Consider the following 24,128-nt stretch of genomic DNA (forward strand, 5'->3'; position numbering starts at 1 on the left):
TTAAATTTATGGATGGATTTAAATAAAATTTCAAATTTAACATAAATTGGATAACTATTGGATTACTTAAATGCCATATGGCACAATCCTATGAGAAAATTAACCCCTCGAGGTTACCTACAGAATTTTTAATTTTTTTCACCTCAATTCCGATAGACAATGCACCGTGCACCCATCTCTAGTAAATACTATTTGAATGCCAAAATATATATATGTATATGAAAATTTTCTATGCTTATCTATAAGTACACTTAATTATTTTTAACCCCACCCATTTATCTTTTTTGTATTTTGCCCCAGTCTCTACCTTAAACTCTATTATAAGTCCATTCTAGAAAGCATTAGCCCTGCTTGACACTGAATGGCAAGGCTATCAATTGGTATGATTTCAAAAAATTTGTCTGGTTTGAATCTTGTAGCAAAAAACAAAAACAAAATTTAAAATTATGTTTAATTCCACGCTTAATTTCTAATAATAATAAATAAATACAAGGTCTTTTGAAAGATGGAATGGTAATTTCATATTTAAGAATAAAACTTCTGGGAACTTCATACCAAATTTTACCTTAGACGTAGTAAGATAAGTAATAGAATAAACCTATATCAGCTTGCTCGTACTCTCATTGTCTCAGGGCACATTAGAAGGATGTGAATCTATAAAAAGAAGAAACAATATTATCAGGTTCAGAAGATTTGAGCGCCCTGCCCTAACTTTTAGTGTCTCCTTAGTGGTTTTTGAGATAGAGAAGAGAACTCCAATGGCCAGCAAAGTCCATGGAAGATGTGCAATGGAGACAACAAACCCCCCCCCTTTTTCTTCTGTTCTTGTGTTTTCCCGTTCACAGCTTGCTTGCAGTTCCTCATTGTTGTAGCGTGGAACATGTTCAGCCGATCAGGTGAAATTGTTTAATGTCAAATTCAAGAGGATCCTTGCCCCTTCTCTTTTACATTGACAAGTTATTGCATGAAATAAACAATTGACATTCTCATACAAAGCTTCTGATTCTAATGAAATCAACAACATTTGTGACTGGATGAAGGTCAGTGCTGGTCAGGAAGGGGTATGAAACAGCTCTTTAACCATGAGACTGCATTCAACCTTCAAATAAACAGATCATATATAACCAAGATGATAAGTTCAAGGAGTTTAGCTGAAAAAACTGAGTAAAACCTTGCAGGATAACCCATCCCATCAAGTAATCAAAAGTACTACACATTGGAAAATAGCAGCAAGCACTTTTCACTTGAATTTTTTCTTCAGAACATATTAAAGCCATAAAATATGTTACTTTTCTTAGCATCCATGCTACGATACGTCTTCAGCATGGCTAAGATTAGCTTTTTGCTTCTTTTTGTTCTTGCGCTTCAGCTTTTTTTTCTTCAGACTGAAATGCTCCTTGATACTCTTTTCCCATTGCCTTTTGTTTTTCTGATAGAGTAGCATTGCTGCTCGAGCATCCTCAATCTGAAAGAACGTGCCTCTGTAAGCTTCCAATTCTATGGCAGTCAATAATTTCTAGGATGCTAATTGACAGACCAAAAAACCTGGATTTCCACTTTCATGGCAAAAAGAAGGGGAGAAGGTTCCAATTTCATGGCAAAAAGAAGGGAACAAGAGATTAAAAGAATGATCATGCACACAAAAGTTTCTTCAGAACCAAGATGTCTACAATTAAGGCTAGGGAAAAAAAGAGAAAAATAGAATCAAACTGAGAGAGGCGTAACCTATTTAATAAATTCTGCTTTTCTAGAAAAGGGGAAAAAATATGGTGGAAATTTCTGCAAGCTAACTAGGAGATTTGGAATAGAATCTATCAAAATACACAGCCTTAGAAAGGTCTTCTCGCAGGGATGAGAAAACAGTAAAACAATATGCATCATTGTGCAAATGAACTGGATACCAAGCCTTCTTGAATAAGGTTTTGTTTTAATGTAATTTGTTTAATAACCTCCAGTAACATCATTTTAAGATGCAAGTGGCTCCCAACCCACTGAATTTCAAATAATTCAAGTTTTAGTGAATGTTCAAAACATTAAGTTCCCATTTCATTGCAGAGATGGGGGCAATAATAGGTAATATAAGTAGAAGCAATCTAAGAAACTTACAGGACAGTGCTCCCCATTTTGAATCTTAATTCCAAGATGCTCAGACGCAAGATCCCGGAGTGCCCTTTTATGCCCCTCCCTGCTTAAACCATTCCACGCGTATAAGTTTAAAACATAATCCAAGCTGGAAATCGCACGATAAGTAAATACAACTACAATAGTGACCTATAACCAAGAAGAAAATGAGAACCTTAGAAAGGGTCGATACTCTGAGGTATCACGTATATCCTTCTTTGAATGACTTAACAACAATGCCTGTAACCCCATCACCCCCACCCCCCAAAAGAAAAATAAGAATAAGAATAATAATAATAATAATAATAATAATTCCGCTTAATCACTCAGAATTTTACTTCACACAAAAATAAAGAAAAATGAAATGAGTGAACCTTAAGATCATTGCGCAATGCATGGCCCACAAGGATCCTTCCATTAATCAACTCAGCCACTTTATTCTGAGCAGTCTGGAAATCCTTTGCTGCAGGTATCATCACATCATAAACAGCACTGATATTTTTTGTCTAATACTCGAACAATTGATGAAAAAGAGTTTAATAATGTAATAGAAAGGAAAATAAAATTAACCTTTCCTCAAGTCATGGGCTCGAATGCCACTTATTTGAGTTCGAAAATCAACTACACGCTCTACTGGACGAACAAACTCATCATATACAACATTCCCCCAAGTATTGACCTGAAATAATCTACTGGAGTTAATAGTCAATAAATTCATAAAAATAAGTGTGATACTCTTAATTAAATCTTACAGTCAATCAATTTTTCAGGAAACCAACATTATAGTAACCAACTTTTTCAAGAAAGGAAGCATTACCCCATTCAATATACCAAACCTTGGACAAAGAACTGTAAAAAAGAAACAAGCATCCATACAGTTTACAGTTCTTGAGATTCAATTATGTTACTGCTGGTCCAAGTAGGTAAACCAACTGCCCTATCTTCTGTTTCACTGTCACTGTGATCAACACTTCCATGAGGCATGAATTTCACTGACAAAAAACTGTTAATTTGGTTTCTCCGTTTCTGTAAGTCATTAGATGATTTAGGGGTGCCAGAAACAATCACTTGCATACAGAGCTATAGCATTCAACCATTGAGCACAGTGGCACACACAATTATACGTTCAGTAATTTTAGTTCTGTATAACTAATTCATTTTAACCTGGTTTAGATCTTAAAATCATATAATTATATTCAAGGGTGTATCTTTCTCCCAAAGGAAGCAGAACAATAATTTTTCTAACCCTGTCCTCATGCATCAAATATCCTCACACAACCTAATTCCATACCCTCTCACTCTTAAATACCATAATATTTAGCAACTAAAGCTCATCTCATAAAGGATTCCTGACCTATACCTCATTTTTCTTGATCTTCCAAATGTAGTGGTGGAAGTCTTGACTCACAAAACAAATGCAAAACCTAGCTAATTCATCATCTTCCATTCAATTCTCCCTGGGGGAAAAAGGATAAATTCTTTGGCTAAGTTCTCATTTTCATAGCTCAAGGTAAAACTCAAGTTAGTTTTAAATCCAGCCATATATTGAGAAGTGATTGTCCCTGGAATTTGTGATTTGCAACAAACTCAGATCTAAAAGTAAGATAAGACAACCTTGCTAGCTTTATGGAGAACAATTCATAGTGGTCTTGTTGCAACTAAGGAAAAAATTCCTACGTGTATTGCAGCAGAAGATTCCTGATCCGCATCCGAAGTTGAAAATGCAAGCAAGTTCCTACCCACCGACCCCCATCCCCAACTCCCCCCCCCCCCCAAAAAAAAAAAAAAACCCGAAAAGAAGAAGAAGAAGCTAAAATGTGATTCTTGACCATTGCCTCACACACATTGATTATATAGGACGACAGTTCCCACCATCTCTTGACAGGTAAAGCTTGTAACGTTAAAATTACGAGGCACCCAAACAACCACAGCCCCCTCCCCCCTGTAATTTATTAATAAGAATTAACAAGGTTATGATTAACAAGGTTATGGTTCTATGGGGATCAGAGCATGTTCTGCTGTGAGATTTAAACCCTGACAGCTTCCAGGTTGGGATACTGGTGGAGTTCCAGCCCTACAAGTCAGGCTGGTCAGTGAGCATATCTCTCCTTTCTTTTCCGCTTTTCTCTCCATCAAAACTAATCCAAACTCCAAACAAGGTACTTTTGGGGTTTAACACAACAAGTGATAGGCTGATTGAAACTGTTGAAACTTGCCGTAACTACCAAAGCTGCTTTGGTTGAAATTGGTTAAAATTGGCCAAAACTTGGTGCTCATTGGTCAAAAATATCAAATTTTCCAAAATATTGTCAAAACCTGTCAAAATCTGGTATTTTCGGAATATATGACCATCTCACCTCAGACTTCCAGGAAACTTAGATATCTCAGTCAAAACCACTGATTTACTTCCATGGCCTTATTGCAACTAAATGGTCTCAGAAAATTACACAGGCATTACACGTCCAGGGCAACACTTTGACAATAATGACTCAGAACATTCATATACCACAAAAGGAATTGCAGCAATAACTAAGTTAAGATTAATCTAGGCAGTTCATTTGTAATAAAAATTTGCCTCAACCAAATGATCTCAGATAATTACATCAGGCAAGAGGGGTACTGGGTTGAATTACAAATAGTTGATACCCAAGAGCAGGCATATAAAAATTATTAAAGCGCCCATTGTGACGTATCCAAAGAGGAACTACATTTCTAAGCCACCTGTTCATGTACAGTTTACACCACCTGTTCATGTACAGTTTTGGAAATTACTTCATTTTTAAAAAATATTTGAACTTTTTATAATTTATAAACAAATTAAAAGTAATTACCATCACCAAAAAGAGTAAGAGACAATACACATCAAAAGGACAACCCAATCATAGTAAACAGGGGAAACCAGTGGAAGAACCAGATTTATGCCTTTGTATCTAAGACTTCAACATATTTTTATTCTATAACAAACATCATTTATTTAATTAACCATTTTAAACTATAAAAAAAACGAAAATAAATGAAGAAAGGAGATTGAATGATGAAAATTGCACAATTAAAACAGTAACTGAAGGAAAACCTAGATGGAGATAATTATTACCAGAGTTACCCTTCCAAGGGCACTTTTATTTCCTTCAGGACTGACACCAACCATTTCACAATCCATAGCTATGGCATCTGTTAAGCTGTGAAAAAAAACAAAGAACCAGTAAGGCACAAATCCAAAAGCTCTTGCCCAATGAATTATACCATTGGATTCACAAATTTAGTACATGAAATTTTATGTCAATCGGCCAGTATGATCAGAAATGGCACCAAACTCCTTATATATACGGTTCTAGTGTGCAGAATTGGAACTGGTATCAGTCACCTAGCAGAACAAGACAGTGCTAAAACCAAGAGTCATCTAACATAAAGAAGCACTAGCAGAAACAAGCTGACGCATATAGGGATTCTGAGAAAGAAGGGCCATTGAATATTTAAAACAGTCCTGAAACAGGTATTCAGTCCAACACAAGATGGAACCTGAGGCTTCTGGATACAATATTTGAGCTTCCAAAAATAACTAATTCTGGATTAATCAAAATATCACAAATCAGACCGATCATGGACATTATGAAGAGATGGGAAATCTATTTCTTTAGTCTATTGAACAAGCATACTCCAAGCATCAATATTTCGGACGATTACACCATTCACCAAGGCACCAATTTTCGAACATATATATGGAGAATTCTGATGTCCGAAGTAAAAGAAGCACTAAGTAGGATGAAACTAAATAAGACACAAGGTCCTGATGAAATCCTAATAGAAGCATTGAAGAGCTTAAGAACCCACGGGCTAGCTTGGTTGACTAAGTTGTTTAATAAGATTATGAACAAAGGAAAAATACCAGATGAATAGAGGAGAAGCATTGTGGTTCCAATTTACAAAAATAAAACAGATATTCAAAGTTGTAATAACTATAGAGTTATTAAACTAATGAATCATACTACGAAATTATGGGAGAGAGTAATTGAAACCCATTTGGGACGCTTAACCACAATTATGGAGAACCAATTTGGGTTTATGATAGAAAAATCTACAACAGAGGCTATTTACCTAATTAGGAGCCTTATGAAAATGTATAAAGAGTGCAGGAAAGACCTTCATATGGTATTTATTGACATAAGAAAAGCTTATGATATACCTCCTAAAGCATTTGGCAAGTACTATAGAAAAGAAGTGTTGCAAGTAAAAATGTGGACATAGTTAAGGATATGTATGATGGTTCAGTGACAAGCGTAAAAACAGTGGGGGACAAAGTAATGAATTCCCAATTACAATTGCGCTACATCAAGGATCAACTTTAAGCACATATATATTTTCACTGATAATGGATGAATTAACCAAAGATATTCAAGAAGAGGTTCCTTGGTATATGTTTTTTGCAAATGATATTGTGTCGATTAATGAGACTCAAGAGGGATTAATACCAAGTTAGAATCATAGAGAGCAACTTTGGAATCAAGAGGCTTTAAACTAAGTAGCACAAAGACAAAATATCTAGTTTGCAACTTTAGTCATGGTCGAGCAGATAATGAGGTGGTGAAACTTGACGATAAAGAGATTCCTCAGAGTGATTGTTTTAGCTACCTAGGTTCAATCATAAACATAAAAAGGTAATATAGAGTATGATGATTCCCAAAGAATTAAAATAGGGTGGATGAAGTGGAGAGGTGCATCTAAAGTCTTGTGTGATTGAAGTATCCCATTAAAGCTTAAAGAAAATTTCTATAGGACTGTCGTTAGACCAGCTATGATGTACGGTGCGTGAGTGTTGGGCTATTAAAAATAATCATATAGATAAACTTAGTGTGGCAAAAATGCAGATACTAAGATGGATGAGTGGCAAAACTATGAATGATCGTATTAGAGTTGGTATGGGAGTTGCTTCCATAAGTGATTAAGCTACGAGAAAGTTGTTTGAGGTGCACAGTCACGTTCAACAAAGGCCTATAAATTCCTCTGTACAAAGAAATGATATAATCCAAATTGAATGAACTAGAAAAGCAAGGGGCAAACCTAAGATAACTAAAAGAAGTGGTGAGAAATGATATGCATAGCTTAGGCCTTGTATCTAGCATGGCCTTAGATAGAACTAATTGGAAAGCAAGAATCCATCTAGCCGACCCCATCTAGTTGGGGCAAGGCTTATTGTTGTAGTTGTTGTTATTGTAAATCAGTCCGATCATAGACAAATTGTTTAAACCAAATTCATCAGGAGAAACAAAGTTTTGTCCTCATTGTTTATTTGAGCTTATCGCATGATTTCATGAAACTCCATTTTCATAGCCAAAAGTTGTTTCCTGATTTCATTCCAGATTCCAGATTTGTTATATGTTCCTTCCACCATAGTTGTGAAGGTGTTGTCTTGGCATCCAGATAGTTACGTCAGATTGTAGGCAACCACTAAGTGCAAGGCATCTTGCATTGGTTTTATTGGGATCAAACTCAGTTTAACCTTTTTTAGTGCCAATATCATTTAAAAGAATTCCTGACGTCTGAATTCAACAAAAATAGTGGTAAAACCAAAGAGCAGTAAATTATTGTCTTTTTATATCTAAAGAAACATATTCAGCTAAAGCAATTTTGACAGCCATACAAGCACACACACACCAAATAAGGTTTGACCAAAACATTACTCCTCTCCTCTATCGGGAATCAGGCTAAGGAAATCTTAGATTGGTAGGAAAGCAGGTCTTGCCTCTGCAGAATACAAAATGTCTCAAGTAAAAATTACGGGTAGTTTAATTGCTTATAGATAAGATCATTATATTCTAAGAACAGTGTAAACCAAATATGAGACTATGCCAAGACAATGACCAATTCCAAGGACAGTATAAACCAAAATTTGTGTTCTTAATTGTTTCAGACTTCCAATAGCTAGCTTATTCAGTTCATCCATATAGTTCTATGTTAATTTTGATGACTCGACACAGTTTAACATTGGTTTTTGACAATGTAATGTGGCTTAGTATTTGATAACTTCAAGTGGCTTAATGTAAATTTCTTATGATATAAGATTATAAGGTATATATGCTAGTATACTAATTAATGTTTGGGGAAATGGAAACTAAAAGAATTAAAACTTGGGGCAACACTCAACTGCCTTGGGACGCCTTGACATGAAGTGTGACAGTAAATAATTTAAGAGCTCTTAGAATCTTTTAACTTTCAATCTAGTGCTTTATATCATAAGTTCATAACTATGAGAAATAGGTATGCCTGAGTCATCAAACCAAACTATGTGATATAATGAAAAGAATTTCATGTGATTTTGGATAAAATAGATATATTTCTCAAAGAAATACTTTGCAACGAAGCTTCAACCTTATGATACTACAGTTATCAAATTAGGGTCAGATAAGAATCCCCTTAGGTTATAAACAACACACACTTTCATACCAAACAGAAAAAGGCTTCTTTTAAGAGGAAGAACAGTATCCCATGGGAAAGAAACAAAGAAGAATAGACGTAGGTACGAAGAAACACCTGCAGTCGTCCGTAACTGGAGTGAGTATAGATTTCTGATAAGTGGGTTCAGCATCTTCTCTCTCTTTACGTTTCCCTGAATCAAAACATTAAGCAGACCATGCTTATAATACGAAGAAGAAGGAAGAAACAAATTGCTTCACACATTCACACGCATCTTTATTAGACTTCTCACCTAATACACTTTGTTGATTTTTTATATCCGAATCGACTGAATGTTTAAACGACTTTGGCGCGTGGCTGTTTAGTTTCTGAAAGGCAAACCAAAGATCACTCCCTTAGACACAACAAATTCACACATATACAGACATACAGAAGCAAATAATTTTGGAGAAAAGAAAATCTACTTGTTGCAGCTGAGCCCAGTTGGGATTGAGGGGTAGCCGCTTAGGGTTGATGGAGTCAGTTCCCATATTCAGTCGGAACTCGCAAACACTACAAAATTTCTAACGTCTTCGTCTATCAGTGATGGAGGAGTCATTTGCATTTGGGAAGAGTTCCTTCCAACGCTACAGCTTACGAACAAACTGGAGAAGCTCAGCGGAAGCCTCTGTTCTGTAAACTGTAATGGTGACTCAGGAAGAGAAAAGACCTACGCGAATGACTGTAACTCGGCGGGCCCGGACCTGGGCCCCGGGTTGTGAGTCTTGTGACTCGGTAGAGTGATGAATTTTGAACCAGATTGAGACCGAGACTGGTCGATTGGTTCAAACTCGAACCCGAAGCCAACCCAAGTTGCACCAGGTCCATAATCCACACGACATGATTTGGGGCGCTTTAATTTTCTGAAGCAGTTTTAACTTTAGGGCCTTGTTTGGTTACTTGAATATGAATATTTCAAAAAATTTAGAGATTTCATAGATTCCCTCGGAGTCCAAAATGATATCTCTGAAAGTTTGTAAAAATTCACAAAATATATATAGAAAGCTATTTGTAGGTCACAAAAGTAAAGAAGATAGAAATCCAATTATACTTGATAAAATAAAACTACAACAAATTGTGTTGTTCCAATAATGATTGATTGAACAAGTTTCTCATACAACCTAGCTAGATAGAGATCCTATTCAGACAATAACTTAAGCATTGGACCGACTTCAGGCTATTCAGGGTACGTAGTTGGTCATATCGAAAAAGCAGCAAGTGGGGAAGAAAGTTGCAGACACTGAGGGAGAGTTAGCCGGCCACAAAGGAAGACCGGAAGTATTTTTATACTCCTTGCAATTCAATAGTCACTCAACTTCAATCTTACGTAGTAAAAGATTCATAATTTTTTAATAATTACTTATTATTATAGAAGATTGCTTCTTCAAATTCACACATGCACATTTACATTATGGTATCATCCAAAACATTTATACAAGCAAATAAATAAATTTATATGGAATTGTTTGCAACGATCAAACAGGATCTCACACAGATCTGAGAGTTTTATGGAGCTTTTTCATCTGAGAGGTATAGTATTCGGTATTGACATGATACATATATATACTTAGTTATATTTGTATACTAGTATTGTATAGTGATGTTTATTGTCCTAGTGCATATTTATTTTGATTTAATTGTTTAAATTAATGTTCTCGAACTCCAGTTTTACCTTTATACAATTGGGTATGTATCGATTAAATTAGGCTATATATCAAATTTAGGCCCAAAATGACCTAAAATACCCTCGAAATGAGGAATTGAAATCTGGCCGAAACTCGTTAGAGTTTTGCCGAAACTTTGCAACCCTGAGGTCAACTGCACTCCTCTGTAACTGGATCTCGGTGGTGAAGTTCTACGCATCTAGAAAGCCTACAAGGGCAGGGCTTAGTTTGTGCTTGGAGATACCTCTTATTTTTCAGGGTTGGGCTCAATTTTAGGTATTCATGTTTGGGCCCAATTTAAACCGTCAATGCCACGGCCTTCTTGAATCGGAGAGAGAAGAGAAAGAAAAGTTAATAAAATAAATTCACTTTTTTTTTTTTTTTTTTGGTGGTAATAAGGCAAGTCACATTTGCCTTCCCACAAAAAGATAGTTCAGGCCAAGGAAAGAAATTTCGGATATTTCTAGAATCGCAAATATCGCGAATCTCGGCGATATTTCGCCCCTATAGAAATTCGCCTAATTTTGAGTATTTTATGCAATAATTTTGGTAAATTTGATGCCTATCCTAACGATGCAAATATGTGGTAAATTTGAATTATTTCCTAAAATTATTCCATTTAAATTCTCTTACCTAGTCACATTTAATATGTTACCTTATAAAGCCTACATCATTAGGACATAATTGGAACGATTATCAAATCACTCAAGATTATTTTATAAGATTCATTACTAATTTAAATTGTTTCCATAAATTATTTCATGATACACTCTTCCCTAATCACATTTGGCATGTTGACTTTGATAATTTAAATTATTTCTTAATATATATTTCCATTTAAATCTCCCGCCTAGCCACATTTAAGTGTTACCTTCTAAGGCCTAAATCATTCGGACATAGTTGAAAAGATTAACCGACGATTCTATTACAAAATATCTTCATAATTAAATTGTTTCATAAATTATTTCATGTATATATCCCCTAACACATTTGGCATGTTGACTTTTGAGGACTAGATCACTAGAATATAGTTGGTAAGATTGCCATTAATCTTGATGATTTTACTATAAAAAGTTTTTCTATTTATAAGTTATTCTATGTAGATTTTTTTCCGAATTACATTTAACACATTAACTTTTGAGTCTTGAATCATTGTGATACAATTGCGAGAAATCGCCTAAAAAGTGCAAGAAATAGTATAAAAAGCATACACAAAAAAAAAAAAAATATGGCGATATCTCGATATCTCGATATCATTTCGCGCTTCCCACAAAAACCGATGGTTCAGGCCAAACGTTAAAACGAATACTCTTGAAAAAAAAGAGAAGTTTTGGAAACAAATGAGTTCAGCCTTTCAGGGCCCAGAAACCATACAAAACAAAGGAGTTCTTTTTTTGGCCAAACAAAACAGAGGAGTTCAAATCAAGCTCAAAACGGATACACCGTACACGTGCTTTCACATCACAAGTGCAAAGGCTGTTTTTTTTGGTAGAACAAGTGCAAAGGCTGTTACTGAATCCGGAACATTTTCCGAAATGGGGAGCACAATAACGATGAAACTAGAAAGAACTTCTGCCACCGACATTTTCTGTGAAGAGAATAAATTATTTTCCGAAATGGGGAGCACATAACGATAGAAAGAAACATTTTCTGTGAAGAGAATAAATTATTAAAAACTTTTCGTACGAACACTGCCAACTTCATTTAATGTATCTCTGGCTTCTGGGTTGACGGTTATAGAAAAATTTAACCTCCAACGTGTCATGTGTAGACATGTAAATGTTAAAGAAGCTAATGACAAGGGCCAGCTTATGCACACCACGACTACATCTTCAAGACGTTTTTTTATATAATTGATATAGGCGGGGCTTTGCCCCTGATCCGAGAGGATTCGAACTCTGACCTCCTATGTAGAAGCGTTGGGCTTTGCCAACTGAGCCACTTCTCGTGGTTTTTACTTGACAATTCTAAATCAATTAGGATGAAGATTAGGATTATGGTCAATTAAATCCACCGTGGATTAACGAAAACCTTGATAACGTTGAGCTTGAGTGTGGGATATCTTGGTCCTGTAGTGATAGGTTGTGTTAGGTTTGGTTTCTTTTAAACCTCAACATGAGGGCAAGACCCACCTAAAATCCACTGAAATTCTCACTTATATATTATATTTAAAATATTTATAAGTTGGTCCCACCACTATTGTGTGACAATGCAGTGTCAAGGGAGAACAATGTCCTCTGGGTTCACATCCTCTACAATTCTCAATTCTAATTTATGGATGAATTTAAATAAAACTCAAATTTAGTTTAAATTAGATAACTGTTGGATTACTTAATGCCACATGACACAATCCTAAAAGGGAATTGTAGGGAAATGAATTACAGAGGATATAAATCCCAATCTATTTCCACATCTTTCTTCTATTCATCTATTATATTTTATACATGTTAGATGCTGTAAATTCTACAGTTTCCAAACCTTCATGTCTTTAGGTAAATGACATTGTTTCAACATGTGTAAAATGAAGTTTGAGAGTTCACGGTGGATCCTCTTTCTTTCAGCGTGTTCATTCGATTTTGAAAAAAAAAAGAGAGAAGAATTTGAAAGTTCATCGAGGAATTCACAAGATGTAGTTTCTAATATGAGTTTCTATATTGACCATTGGATTTTTTGAAGCCACATGTCAAAATCCTAAAGGTTAATTGCAGAGAATTGCATGATTGAGAATTGTAGATGATGTGAGCCCAATGTGATTCTCTCCCCTCAACGGAGAGGTGATTTAGGCTCTCTAGTTTAGGCCTCTAGGAATAAGCTTGGATTTAGTAAAGAACCCGAAATCATATTTGATCAACTTTGTTACGATTAATGATAGGATGCATGGTAAGATACTTTTATTTTTTATTTATATCGAAAGATTACTCAGTCGGTAATGATTGGTACCACTTAATAAAGACGTCACGAATTCAATACTCATTGGTATATATATAGTCACAACCATAATATAAAGAAAATGAAGAAGAGGGTGGATTGAATGCAGGAAAAAGAAGGTAGATTTCAACAAGAAAATTCTTTGCTTTAAAGACTACATGGTCATGAAGTGACAATGAGATGATGCTATATTGCTATCTACCATTTTTTGGTGAGTGTTGACAACCCTCAACTTGGGATGTTCACCCCACAACTAGTTTGACATTTATGGCCATCTCCTACAATTCCTATTTGTTAGTTCCTGCAAAAACAGCGGTTTGGTGAGGTTGGTTTCCGCGTGATCTTGACTCTTGAGTAAGAGGGAATATATAAGCTTTTATATAAGTGACCATCCTGATTTTGAGGGATTAGATAATTTTCTTTTCAAAATTAAGGTTTTCTTATTGCAATTTTTTTATTTATAAATTCTTTTTATAAGCAGTAGATCAAAGGAATTTTAATTACCAAAAAAAATATCAAACGAATTTTTCTTCAACAAGTTGTTCTTATTTTATTTATTTTAAGTTGAGATGAGAAGAATTAAGAAATTACAATTGAAATGATGGTCTAAGGGCCTGTTTGGTTAGATGAGTCTGGAGATTTCAAATATCTAGAGATTTCAAATCTATAGAATTCAAATCTATGGAGTTATAATTTATAAAATTATATGTTTGGTTGTGGAATGAAATCTGTGGATTCATCCTAAAAAACTATTTGATCGACGTGATTTTTGAGAATGTGCAAATGTATAGCTTTTTTGAAATCTCTGGGTTCCCCCCCCCAACAAAAAACCGAAGTTCGTGTTTTTTTTGTAAAGGTGAATCTCTAGATTTCATGAATCTAGAGATTTTTACAACCAAACGGGTATAGTTCTCAGATTCATGAATCCAGAGATTTGAAATCTTTGAATTCATGTAACCAAACAGCCCTAAAGCAACTTGGCCCTGTCACTTTTTAGTACATGGGTGTTTTATACTTCCGGTTGGTCCCTAACTCAGTTACAACCTTAACTAAGATGTGGCCTCGTGCCTCTCCTTGGCTCTTAGATCTTAATTTGTTTTCAAGATGCCTTGTGTAACTCTTGTTTAATTTGTTCTTGAATGAATTTGTTTTCTACCCAAAAAAAAGAAGAAGAAGAAAAAAAAAAGAGAGGGGTTGAATGGACGACGTGTTTTTATTGTAGAGAATCCAATGTGATTGCCAATTCATTAGATTTTAAAATAGATAAATTTGGTTTCGGTACGGTGCGGTTTTAGACAGCACGGTTTGGTACGGTTTAACGGTTTCGGTACGCAATTGACACCTTGACCTCTCTTGTGCTTTTGGATCTTTGTTCTCAAAATGCCTTGAATGAATTTGCTTTCTACTAAAAAAAAAGAATAAAAAATCTTTTCTTTCTGGTAGAAAACTAGAACTTCATAAAGAAAATTAACGAATACATCCCTTAGCTAGCAAAAACTTCACCAACCAAGGATCAAAATTAGGCCAAGCTGTTGGTCTCGACAAGGATGGTGCCTTCCTAGTCAGAGCATCAATTAACATGTTGATGCCCTCGAAATACACAAGAAATTACAGGACATAGTAAACCACAAAAATAAAATATTAAGAAACTGGATTTCATCAAAAGGTAGGACCCGGTACAATTAAATAAATAGAAAACAATAGATAACAGATTAGGGGTTCAACTTAATGCGCAACACTTGGCAGCCATATTGTACAATTAAATAAGTGGTAAACAACGATAAAGAATAGACATTTAGATTAGGGATTCAACTTAATACATAACACCTTCCCCCCAATGGTCAAGATTTTCAATCTGGCAACAATATTGCGCATGAACGATACAGATCTTGAACCCCTAACCTAAATGTCTATTCTGAGCCCTACATTCATGTCTGCTTCTTAGATTAGTGTAGCCACGATACAGATCTTGAACCCCTAACGTAAATGTCTATTCTGAGCCCTACATTCATGTCTGCTTCTTGAATCTGCTAAAGTCAATCTCATGCATCAATGTAGAACTGTTCTAGTGGTGAAACCAAGCCTCTTTCTTTTTTGTTTTCATACGTTTCTTTCCACACAAGTCAAATTCGAAAAAGCTTGAATTTCCTTCCACACAAGTCAAAATCCTAAAAAGCTTGAATCATAGGCATTAAATTTGCAGACCCTCAAGCCAAAATTACAATCGTTAGATTCAAAATTTCGGTTGAGACTTCGATCTCGACGGTAGAAATCAAAATTTCAGCCAAAGTCACATTCCAACACTTAATTAGGACGAAAATTGAAACGAGGAATTAATTTCCATTAACCACCGCGAAAAAGATAGGATGGATGGTTGGGTTTACTGGTAAAGAAACTGTAGGTAGTTTATATGTGTGAAAGAATGGAAAAGTGTTCTTGCGTGCCTTCCTGTAATATATCTACCATCTAACGATTCCTCTCTTCCCCCTTTATATATATATATATATTCATATAAGTCTGCTAGCTCGAGAACCTAACGCTCTTCCCCTCCACTGCTCCTGTGCTTGCTTCTGCTAGCTTCTTCTGGCCACCCTCGATCACCATGGCCTCAACCACAGAACACAAGGCTATCCATGTAGCCATGTTTCCTTGGCTCCCTTTCGGCCATGTTAATCCCTTCATCCAACTCTCTAATCATCTAGTAGCTTCCAATTCCAATGGTTTCAAAGTTTCCTTCTTAGTCACTCGTGACAACATACCCAAGATCCAGCCCTTGCTCAAATTTCCAGATCGTATTCAATTAATCCCGCTTGATGTCTCAGTACCACCAACTCAGCTCCCAAACTCGGATCTGAGCGCTGACTCGCCAGTATTTAAACTGACTCAGCTCCTCCTGGCCACCGATTCTTTGCAAGCCCAGGTTGAAGCTGCTCTGAGTCGACTCAAGCCGGACATCGTCGTGTACGAGTTCGTGCACTACGTTCCTTCCATCGCTCATGCCCTTGGCATAAAGGCGGTTTTCTACTGCGTTACCAGCGCCACCGCCGTCGCCTACCACCTCGTCCCTGCATGTTCTAACCACGAAGACTTGACTCAACCACCACCAGGGTTTCCACCCACCGGCGTAGCCTTGCGAGCCCACGAAGCCAAACAGCTTCTTTTCGCTTTCATCGCCCCAGATGGAATTTTGTCACTTCATCAACGAGTAGTCATGGCCATGAAGGGTGCCGACATGATCGTTCTGAAAACCTGTGCCGAGATGGAGAACAAATACTGCAATTACATATCGGAACAGTACAAGAAACCAGTTGTGATGGCCGGACCAAGCTTGAGCGAGCCACGAACCGACACTCTAGATGACCGTTGGGCCAGTTGGCTCGATCAGTTCCCGGTTGGTTCGGTGCTGTTTTGCTCATTCGGCAGTGACGGTATCTTAAGCAAGGAGGAGCTAAAGGAGCTGGTTCTTGGGTTGGAAGAATCAGGCGTGCCGTTCATGGCGGTTCTTAAGTACCCAGACGGTCTGACACAAGATGAAGCGTTGCCAGAAGGGTTTGAAGAGAGGGTAAAACAACGAGGGTTGATCCATAGCGGATGGGTTCAGCAGCAGTTGATATTGGAGCACAAGGCCGTAGGTGGGTACCTGTGTCATGCAGGGTTTGGATCACTGGCGGAGGCGGTGGCGAGCGAGTGTCAGCTGGTGCTGTTGCCGCAGAAGGGAGACCAGTTTCTGAATGCAAGGTTGATGAGTAGAGACCTTAAGGTTGGGGTGGAGGTGGAAAGGAGAGACGAGGATGGTTGGTTCTCGAGGGAGAGTGTAAGCAAAGCTGTGAGTTCTGTTATGGTGGATGAAGATGGCCCAGTTTGGAAAGAGGTGAGGGGCAACCATTGCCGGTTGAAGGAGCTTCTCTTGAACGAGGATATCAAATCCAGTTACGTGGATCAACTGTTCCAGAAGATGAGGGATTTGGTGCTAAATTAGGAGGTTAATTAAGAAAGCTCGAATTTAAGAAGCCTTCTTTGGTGAACGCTTAAGCCACTACGTAATGAAAGCTGTCCTAGCTATGTCTTTCCTTCTTCTAGTCAGTTATTCAAGTGGATCCGTTGCTAAATGGATCTTGGTCATTTTTTTTCTTTCTTGGTAGCACTTTCGTCATATCATCTGTTAAAACATGTTTTAAACACTACTTTTCAAGAAAGTATAATTTCTTCGAATGGCGTGTGCAAAGGAATCCATGCATAGATATGGTTTAACATTAAACGCATGGTTATTACTTTTTCTAGTGACTATTGGCCTCTAGTCACTCTAAAACAAAAAAGAAGGTGCCTCCAACCCAACTTCCCAGGGACATGCAATGCCTTGTTCAGTTCCAGAGGAAATTGTGATTATGTAGTCATTGAGGGATGAAAAGGCTCAAATTTTACAGGTGTTTTCGTTACTTATTGGGGGTGAAAACAAACTTTGAGGCAGAAATGAATGCTCTAGTAGAGAAGACAAGGAATTGAATCTATAAATATTTTTTTTATAAAATTTAATTCAACAGCAATTGTTTCCTAACCATAAAAAAGAAGCCTCCTTGGTTTATATCGTAGCGGTTGTTGTCTTGGATTCAATGGAATGGAAAATCGCTCATTATTGAGAGAAGCAAATATAGCGGTAGCTAGATTACCTAGCAAATTGCGGCTAAAGATAGACCACATATCTTTTCAGATACATGTGTGAACTGGGATGATGCTTCAACCGATAGAAGCCGATGCAATGGGAAGACCTCAGTTTAGGTTTATAGAATAATTTCACACATATCTCTACCTCACGTGGGTGGAAATGTTGCAAACTTCAAAATTTTCCTCTTGTAATTTTTTATATTTTTTATTATATAATTGATCCTTTACCTAAAAAAAAAAGTCATATGACATTATGAAACAAAAATTTTCCCCCCCTTTTCTTCTTCTTTTATTTTAATTTAAGAACATTTCATTTACTTCTCTTTACTAGTTTACTTCCTCTTGCAATTTTTTTTTGGTAACCCACATTTCATTGATCAGCACCAGCAAAACACAAGGGTTCCTGAGCCACAATTCACAGACCCATGCAAGGAGTGGAAGATGGCCAATATGTTGTGCTGGAAACGGACAGGGCCCTCCTAGCTAAGGAGTGGGCGAACAAATTCCCCTCCCTTAGATAAAAACGAAAACTTACATCCAATAAAACAAGAAGATAAGGCATTAATATTGTAAATAACCATGTCAACATCAGTAGGACTTGAAGACTGCTCTTCTTCATTCAACAAGGACACAAGACTGGATGAGGACTCTCCCCACCTTCATGTCTTAGGCCCACAAAAAAACCCAAAGGGCAATTAACCTCAGGTTAAAGCCCAAACAATCCCAGCCCACCCAGCGGAAAGACAAAATTCCATGCCGGGCTGTTCGATAGGCAAATTGCGGCCCAATTGTTGCTGGCCCAATCAACGGTTCAAACTTGAAGATCATGTCGACCATACGTGACAAGCGATCCAGATATTTCAAAAAAAAAGAAGATAGGGGTGAAGTGAAGGCCGAGCTTCTGAACTCCTGCAGAAGGGCAAGAACCGACGATGGGATCGTAGTTAGAATCTCTCTCTAGTCACAGATTCGACCCAAATCAATGTTGCAGTCTATGAATCTCCTTCCCCACAGCTTCCTCTCATCTCCTTCTCCTCCCTCCTATCCATTTTTAACTACCATTTCTTATTATTCCTCCTGCTGCTACAGAGGCACCTCGGATCGCGCTCACTACCGAACCAGACTTGGACCATTGCAGGCTCAGCTCTCCGAAACCACCTCTGTAACTTCAGAAACCCTACCGGAAGATGGACCAATCGAACTCCCTCCTTCGTCTTCATCTTCATCTATCTTTGCAACCAATGATAATCCTTCTACGCTACAAGTCACCACCAGTGTACTTCTCACCGGCGCTATCTCTGTTTTCCTCTTCCGTTCAGTAAGACGCCGTGCCAAACGAGCTAAAGAACTGGTAATCACTGTTATCTGAAGCTTCCGTCCTGTTTGATGCGATTCAATTCCCTTTTTAATCGAGTTCTGGATTCTGTTGTTTTGTTTCAGAGACTAAGGTCCGGTGGTGTCACAAAAAGAACTCTCAAGGACGAGGCATTGGATAGTCTCAAGGCAATGAAGCCGGTCAGTGGTGGATCGGGGTCATCTCCTTCCCCAGCACAGGCATTGTTGGGAGGACTCACGGCTGGCGTTATCGCCCTTGTGCTGTATAAGTTCACCACCACTATAGAGGCGGCGCTCAACCGGCAGACTCTCTCCGATAGCTTCTCGGTTTGTACCGTGTTTTCCTCTCAAAAATTTCCGGTGTTTCTGAATATGTCCCTCACTTCTACTTATCTCATTGGCACTTTCAATAATTCATGTTCAAATTTTAGACTTCCGAATGAAGCTTCAATCTTTACTTTGTCTAAACAATTCAACCATTGTTCTTACACTCCATTTGTTCAATATGTTGGACTGCAACCGCTGAATGTTGCTTTACTTGTTTTAGCAAGTTAGAGGAGTTGGACTTTTTTTTCTCTGCACTTCTATGACAGTGAGGAATTGTAATGCTGATTTCTGAGTACTGCTTTGGTTAAGTGACTGACATCTTAGGTGTAGGAATATCATTTTGAAATATTGTAGTAAGGAGAGTGAATAATTTCAAATAAAATTGTTTGTATTTTCTCGTTGCTTCTTGTGTATGTTATTGTTGATAAATGTTTCTGCCCTTGGTTGGGTTGTGTGACAAGCTGGTCTCTTATTCAAGTTCTGATACACATCCAGCTTCTTGCTTGTGATTTTCGACATTTGATTGCAATCTTCTGAACATCTTCTTGTGCCTATTGAGGTCGTGAGCTTTGATTTTATTTATTGATGTAGTTCTCAGTTGCATTATTCTTGCAAGTTGAATATTTATTCACCATAATAGATATAAGCAGGAGTGGAATTGGCCAGCGATTTATATTTAGGACTCAAAAAGCAAATTGAGCTTCATTGCTTTGTGCCTCTCTCCAAACAGACATAGTTCTGTGGAAGAAAGATCTTGGAACTTGATGGCTTTTAATTCACCTTGTACATATTTCTCTTTGATGGCATCACAAATATCCTCTAGCGGTTTTGGCCTGAGTTACAGCATTAACTAAGTTACGCATTAGTCATACATCCTCTGTAGGAAGATGTTGACACTGGTGCCACCGCTGTTAGTAACCTCGGGTATACAGGGAAGGATAGATGGTGGATGAAGGTGTGAAGCTCGGTTGGGGATTAAGTTGGGAAATTTTCCAAAAAAAAAAAAAGAAAAAAAAATGCCAAATGCCAACTCTTGACTCCTAAGGCTGTCTTAGGTTGGATTTTGATTTCAGGGGGTGATTTCAAATTTTCGGAGTGTTTGATTTTACACCTTAGTTTTTGGAGAACAGTTGGGGGTCATAATTATGATATAGACCCCCAGGTATTTCCGTATTCTATTTTGCATTCCATCAAGTAGTAGAAGTTAAAAGGGTAATCTGTGACACCATTGGTAGATAAAGTGGTCGAACAAGAAAATTGGGACTTAGGGTGACTGTGGAGGCACCAGTATGATAGGGGATTAGATGGGGGCCTGTACAAAGAATGTTGCTAAAGAGGTCCTTGAGTAGTCAAAAGGTATTCAACGTGCCACTAGAGAGACCTAGTGGTGGAATGGTGAAGTCCAAGTAGCCATTGAGACCAAGAAATAACTTAGCAAAGGTCTTAAGAGGTTCAGGATCAGACAAGATTGAATCTTGCTGGGACAAAGCTAAGAAGACTGGGGGAATGCAAAAGCAAAAAAAATATGACTCTGTTTGACATGAATTCTGAGGATGTGGAAAAGGCCATTTTTAAAATATCTAAAGTGAGATAAAAGATGACTAACCATGTTCGATGTATTAAAAGGGAGGACTGCAGATTTCTTATAAAGGATGAAGACACTGAAGAGGGTTGGGAAGAATACACCTACAGGCTCCCTAATTAAGACTACACTATTTGATAGGGAGACAGACAACGTTATTCGTAGGGACACCAACTCACGTAATACAGGCACACACATGCACCAGAAAAAAATTAGGATATAGGAGGTGAGAGAAATGGTAAGAGATGAAATCATGAAAGTAGGCAACGCTCTAGGTCCAGATGAGATCCCAGTTGAAGCGTGAAAGATTGTAGGACCTTGTCTATCATAGCTAAGCAAGTTGTAAAATAAGATAATGTCTTCTAGGAAAATGCTTGATGAATGGAGGACAAGCCTTTTGGTCCCAATCTACAAAAAGAGAGGAGATACCCAGAATGCTTAATTACAGCGGCATAAAGTTAATGAGCCATATGATGATGTTATGATTGAAACTGAGTTTGTAAAGGAGACTACCATCTGGAAAAAGAATTCAGGTTATGCAGGAAGATCGTTAATGGGGAAATTATTATCGATTTTTGGAAAGATATAGAGATTGTTAGAAAGATTTTTGAGTATGCTTATGGAAAGATATGGAGATTGTGTCTCAAGATACACAGAACTAAGACTAAATATTTGGTTTGTTATTTTAGTCTCTTCGGACAGACAATCAGGTGGTTAATATTGATGAGAGAGAGTTCTTGCTTGGTGATCACTATAGATATTTGGGATCAATCGTTAACAAGGAGGGTATCAATTGGGTGGATGAAGTTCAAGGGGCAACCACTGTTCTGAGTGATCAGCGTATCCGTTTATATCTTAAAGGGAAGTTTTAAAGGACTATCATTAGACCAGCTATGATGTGTTGGGTGGAATGCTGAGTGGTGAAGAAGTACCATTTAAGCAAACTGGGTTTTGCAGAGATGAGGATGTTGAGATGGATAAGTAAGAAAACTAGGAAGAGTAAAGTGAGGAATAATTGTAAGAGCAGGGTTCTGAGCAGCTTGATACATAACATACTTAGAGAGAGTTGTTTGAGGTGGTATAGTCATCTCCAATCCCCGTATTTATGTTACCTTGCCCTATTCCACAGCCTCATTTCCTTTTCTGCATCCCCTTCAGCTGTCTGGAGTAAGATGCCACTCACTAATATCAAATTCATGAGCTGCTTCTTATCCATGCTGGGCATGTATAGTAAGATGATTGTTTGAATGACAATCAAAGGTCAGTCAAAGCCACATGCTTGAGATCATGCTCTGTTCTTAGAAGGGGAGAGAGTGGGAGGGATAAGAAACAAGTTAAAACAGATCCAGGAACAGATTAAGATTTTGTCTTTATTTTCAGAGGGAAGAGGGTGAAAATGACTAGAGAGGATTGGAGATCCTAAAATGGCAGATGACCATTCAAGTTTGCAACCCTGCTCCAGCCTCACATTCTCTGTAAATGTTCTGTCATATCCGAGAAAGATACAATCTACTTTTTTCAATTTCTTATTGAAAAAGTTATCCATTGATTTATAAGTAATCAATTTGAAATCGAAACTGAAATCCAACCAATGAGTGCCTAAAATGGTTATGGTTTTACAAGATGAAGCCAAAATGAACCCCCAGATTCTATGAATGAGAACATGTACACGCTGTTGGTTTTTGGGGGGGAGAGAATGGATAGATCCTTCATCTTTTTAATCAAATCATGCATCCCAATAGAATACTGTACTCTGATTGATTCAAAGTTGCTCAACTGATTTGTGCTTTGATTATTAGTTGTGGAAGCTTTAATTAAGGTTAAAATTTGTAGTTTTGACATTTTTTTTAATTGAGATGATGAGAGCCTTGTATGTGGCCCATTAAAACAGAAGATATTACTGACTTGTTTTTTTTAGTCTAGCCATCATCATATAATCCAGTCTTCTGTAATTTTAACATACTTTTTCTTGTGAAACAGGTTCGTCAAATAACGATAACAGTAAGGTAGGCCACTCTGCAATGTACAGCATTTGCATGTATATTCATTTGTATCTGATATTGAGTGCATCTTCTACAGGACCATAGTCAATGGGTTGTGCTATTTGGCTACGTTTATTTTTGCCTTCAATTCTATTGGTTTATTCCTCTACTCGGGGCAGTTGGCAATCAACTCCATGACAAGTGGAGCAACTGTAGATAAAAGCAAACAAAATCCAATTATAGAAAATGATAAATCCAGCAGCAGTGAAGGAAAGCAAGCTTCTGATGAGGATAGTTCTAAAGAATGATGGCAAGGCATTCAAATTCCACCGAGTGAGATCAGTGAACATGGAACGCTGCAGCAGCGATAGGTATCTATGTTCTGTTTTGATGAGTGATTGAATACATGAGCATTTGTATCAGATAGTGTATCTATTTCCTTGATCAAAATTCCCACCATTTCCTGAAGCTGGGGGTGTCACTTTCTATAAGGTTTTCTGGGTTCAAGTCGTCAAACAGCCTTCTATGAGGTGGGATTAAGGCTGTGTACATTATAGCCCTTCCCAGAAAATGGCGTGAGACTAGTGCAATGGGTAAGGCCTTTTCAAGGTATTTAGTTTTAGAGTATCAAAATTGATGACAGATTTTTGGGCTTCCTTCTTTATCCTTGGCAGTATCAATTAAACTCTCGTTTGGTTGAGGTCATTTCTGAGATTTGCTTTTTCAGAATTCGGCCCAGAGCTTTTCCTGAAGGATTGGGTCAACCCCAACATCGGAAACATTCATCTCTATCATCATCTGGTACTCTATACAAGGTAAGTAGGAAAGCATCCACCATTTTCTTGTTCAGTTGTTCACCAGGTCACGCTACTCATATGTGAAATTGGAACCATGAGAAAGGAGAAATGGTTGCGTGAGTCAGCTAACCACAATTAATGTAGAGAGTGAGACGTAAGGGATATCCTACACTATTTCTTGCTCCCCAGGTTACGCGAATATGATTATGACAACCTCTTAATCTAGAAGATTTATGAGGTATAGTCCAACAAATGGTTGATCAACCATGCAAATGTAAGT

General features: G+C 37.4%; 3 protein-coding genes across 3 annotated transcripts; 2 read left to right on the top strand and 1 right to left on the bottom strand.

The window, feature by feature from the left end:
• Nucleotides 1-605: 605 nt before the first annotated feature.
• On the bottom strand, nucleotides 606-9,216 carry LOC149025573 (Polynucleotidyl transferase, ribonuclease H-like superfamily protein). The gene is made up of 9 exons (XM_089145778.1): nucleotides 8,997-9,216; nucleotides 8,825-8,900; nucleotides 8,650-8,725; nucleotides 5,216-5,300; nucleotides 2,692-2,800; nucleotides 2,496-2,584; nucleotides 2,297-2,361; nucleotides 2,107-2,185; nucleotides 606-1,465 (listed from the first exon to the last, which is right to left on the bottom strand). The coding sequence occupies exons 1-9, from the start codon at nucleotides 9,060-9,062 to the stop codon at nucleotides 1,307-1,309; spliced, it is 804 nt and encodes a 267-aa protein (XP_089001904.1). The 5' UTR covers nucleotides 9,063-9,216; the 3' UTR covers nucleotides 606-1,306.
• A 6,449-nt stretch (nucleotides 9,217-15,665) lies between these two features.
• LOC149025574 (anthocyanidin-3-O-glucoside rhamnosyltransferase-like) lies at nucleotides 15,666-17,381 on the top strand. The gene has a single exon (XM_089143145.1). The coding sequence runs from the start codon at nucleotides 15,766-15,768 to the stop codon at nucleotides 17,140-17,142; it is 1,377 nt and encodes a 458-aa protein (XP_088999271.1). The 5' UTR covers nucleotides 15,666-15,765; the 3' UTR covers nucleotides 17,143-17,381.
• A 1,311-nt stretch (nucleotides 17,382-18,692) lies between these two features.
• LOC149025575 (uncharacterized) lies at nucleotides 18,693-23,747 on the top strand. The gene is made up of 4 exons (XM_089145779.1): nucleotides 18,693-19,176; nucleotides 19,266-19,487; nucleotides 23,050-23,075; nucleotides 23,149-23,747. Exons 1-4 carry the CDS (start codon nucleotides 18,808-18,810, stop codon nucleotides 23,357-23,359), a joined length of 828 nt encoding a protein of 275 aa, XP_089001905.1. The 5' UTR covers nucleotides 18,693-18,807; the 3' UTR covers nucleotides 23,360-23,747.
• The last annotated feature ends 381 nt before the right edge of the window (nucleotides 23,748-24,128 follow it).

This window comes from Hakea prostrata, chromosome 2 (genome assembly GCF_041222555.1).
Source record: "Hakea prostrata isolate BN-2017 chromosome 2, UWA_Hpros_2, whole genome shotgun sequence".
Lineage (NCBI taxonomy): Eukaryota > Viridiplantae > Streptophyta > Magnoliopsida > Proteales > Proteaceae > Hakea > Hakea prostrata.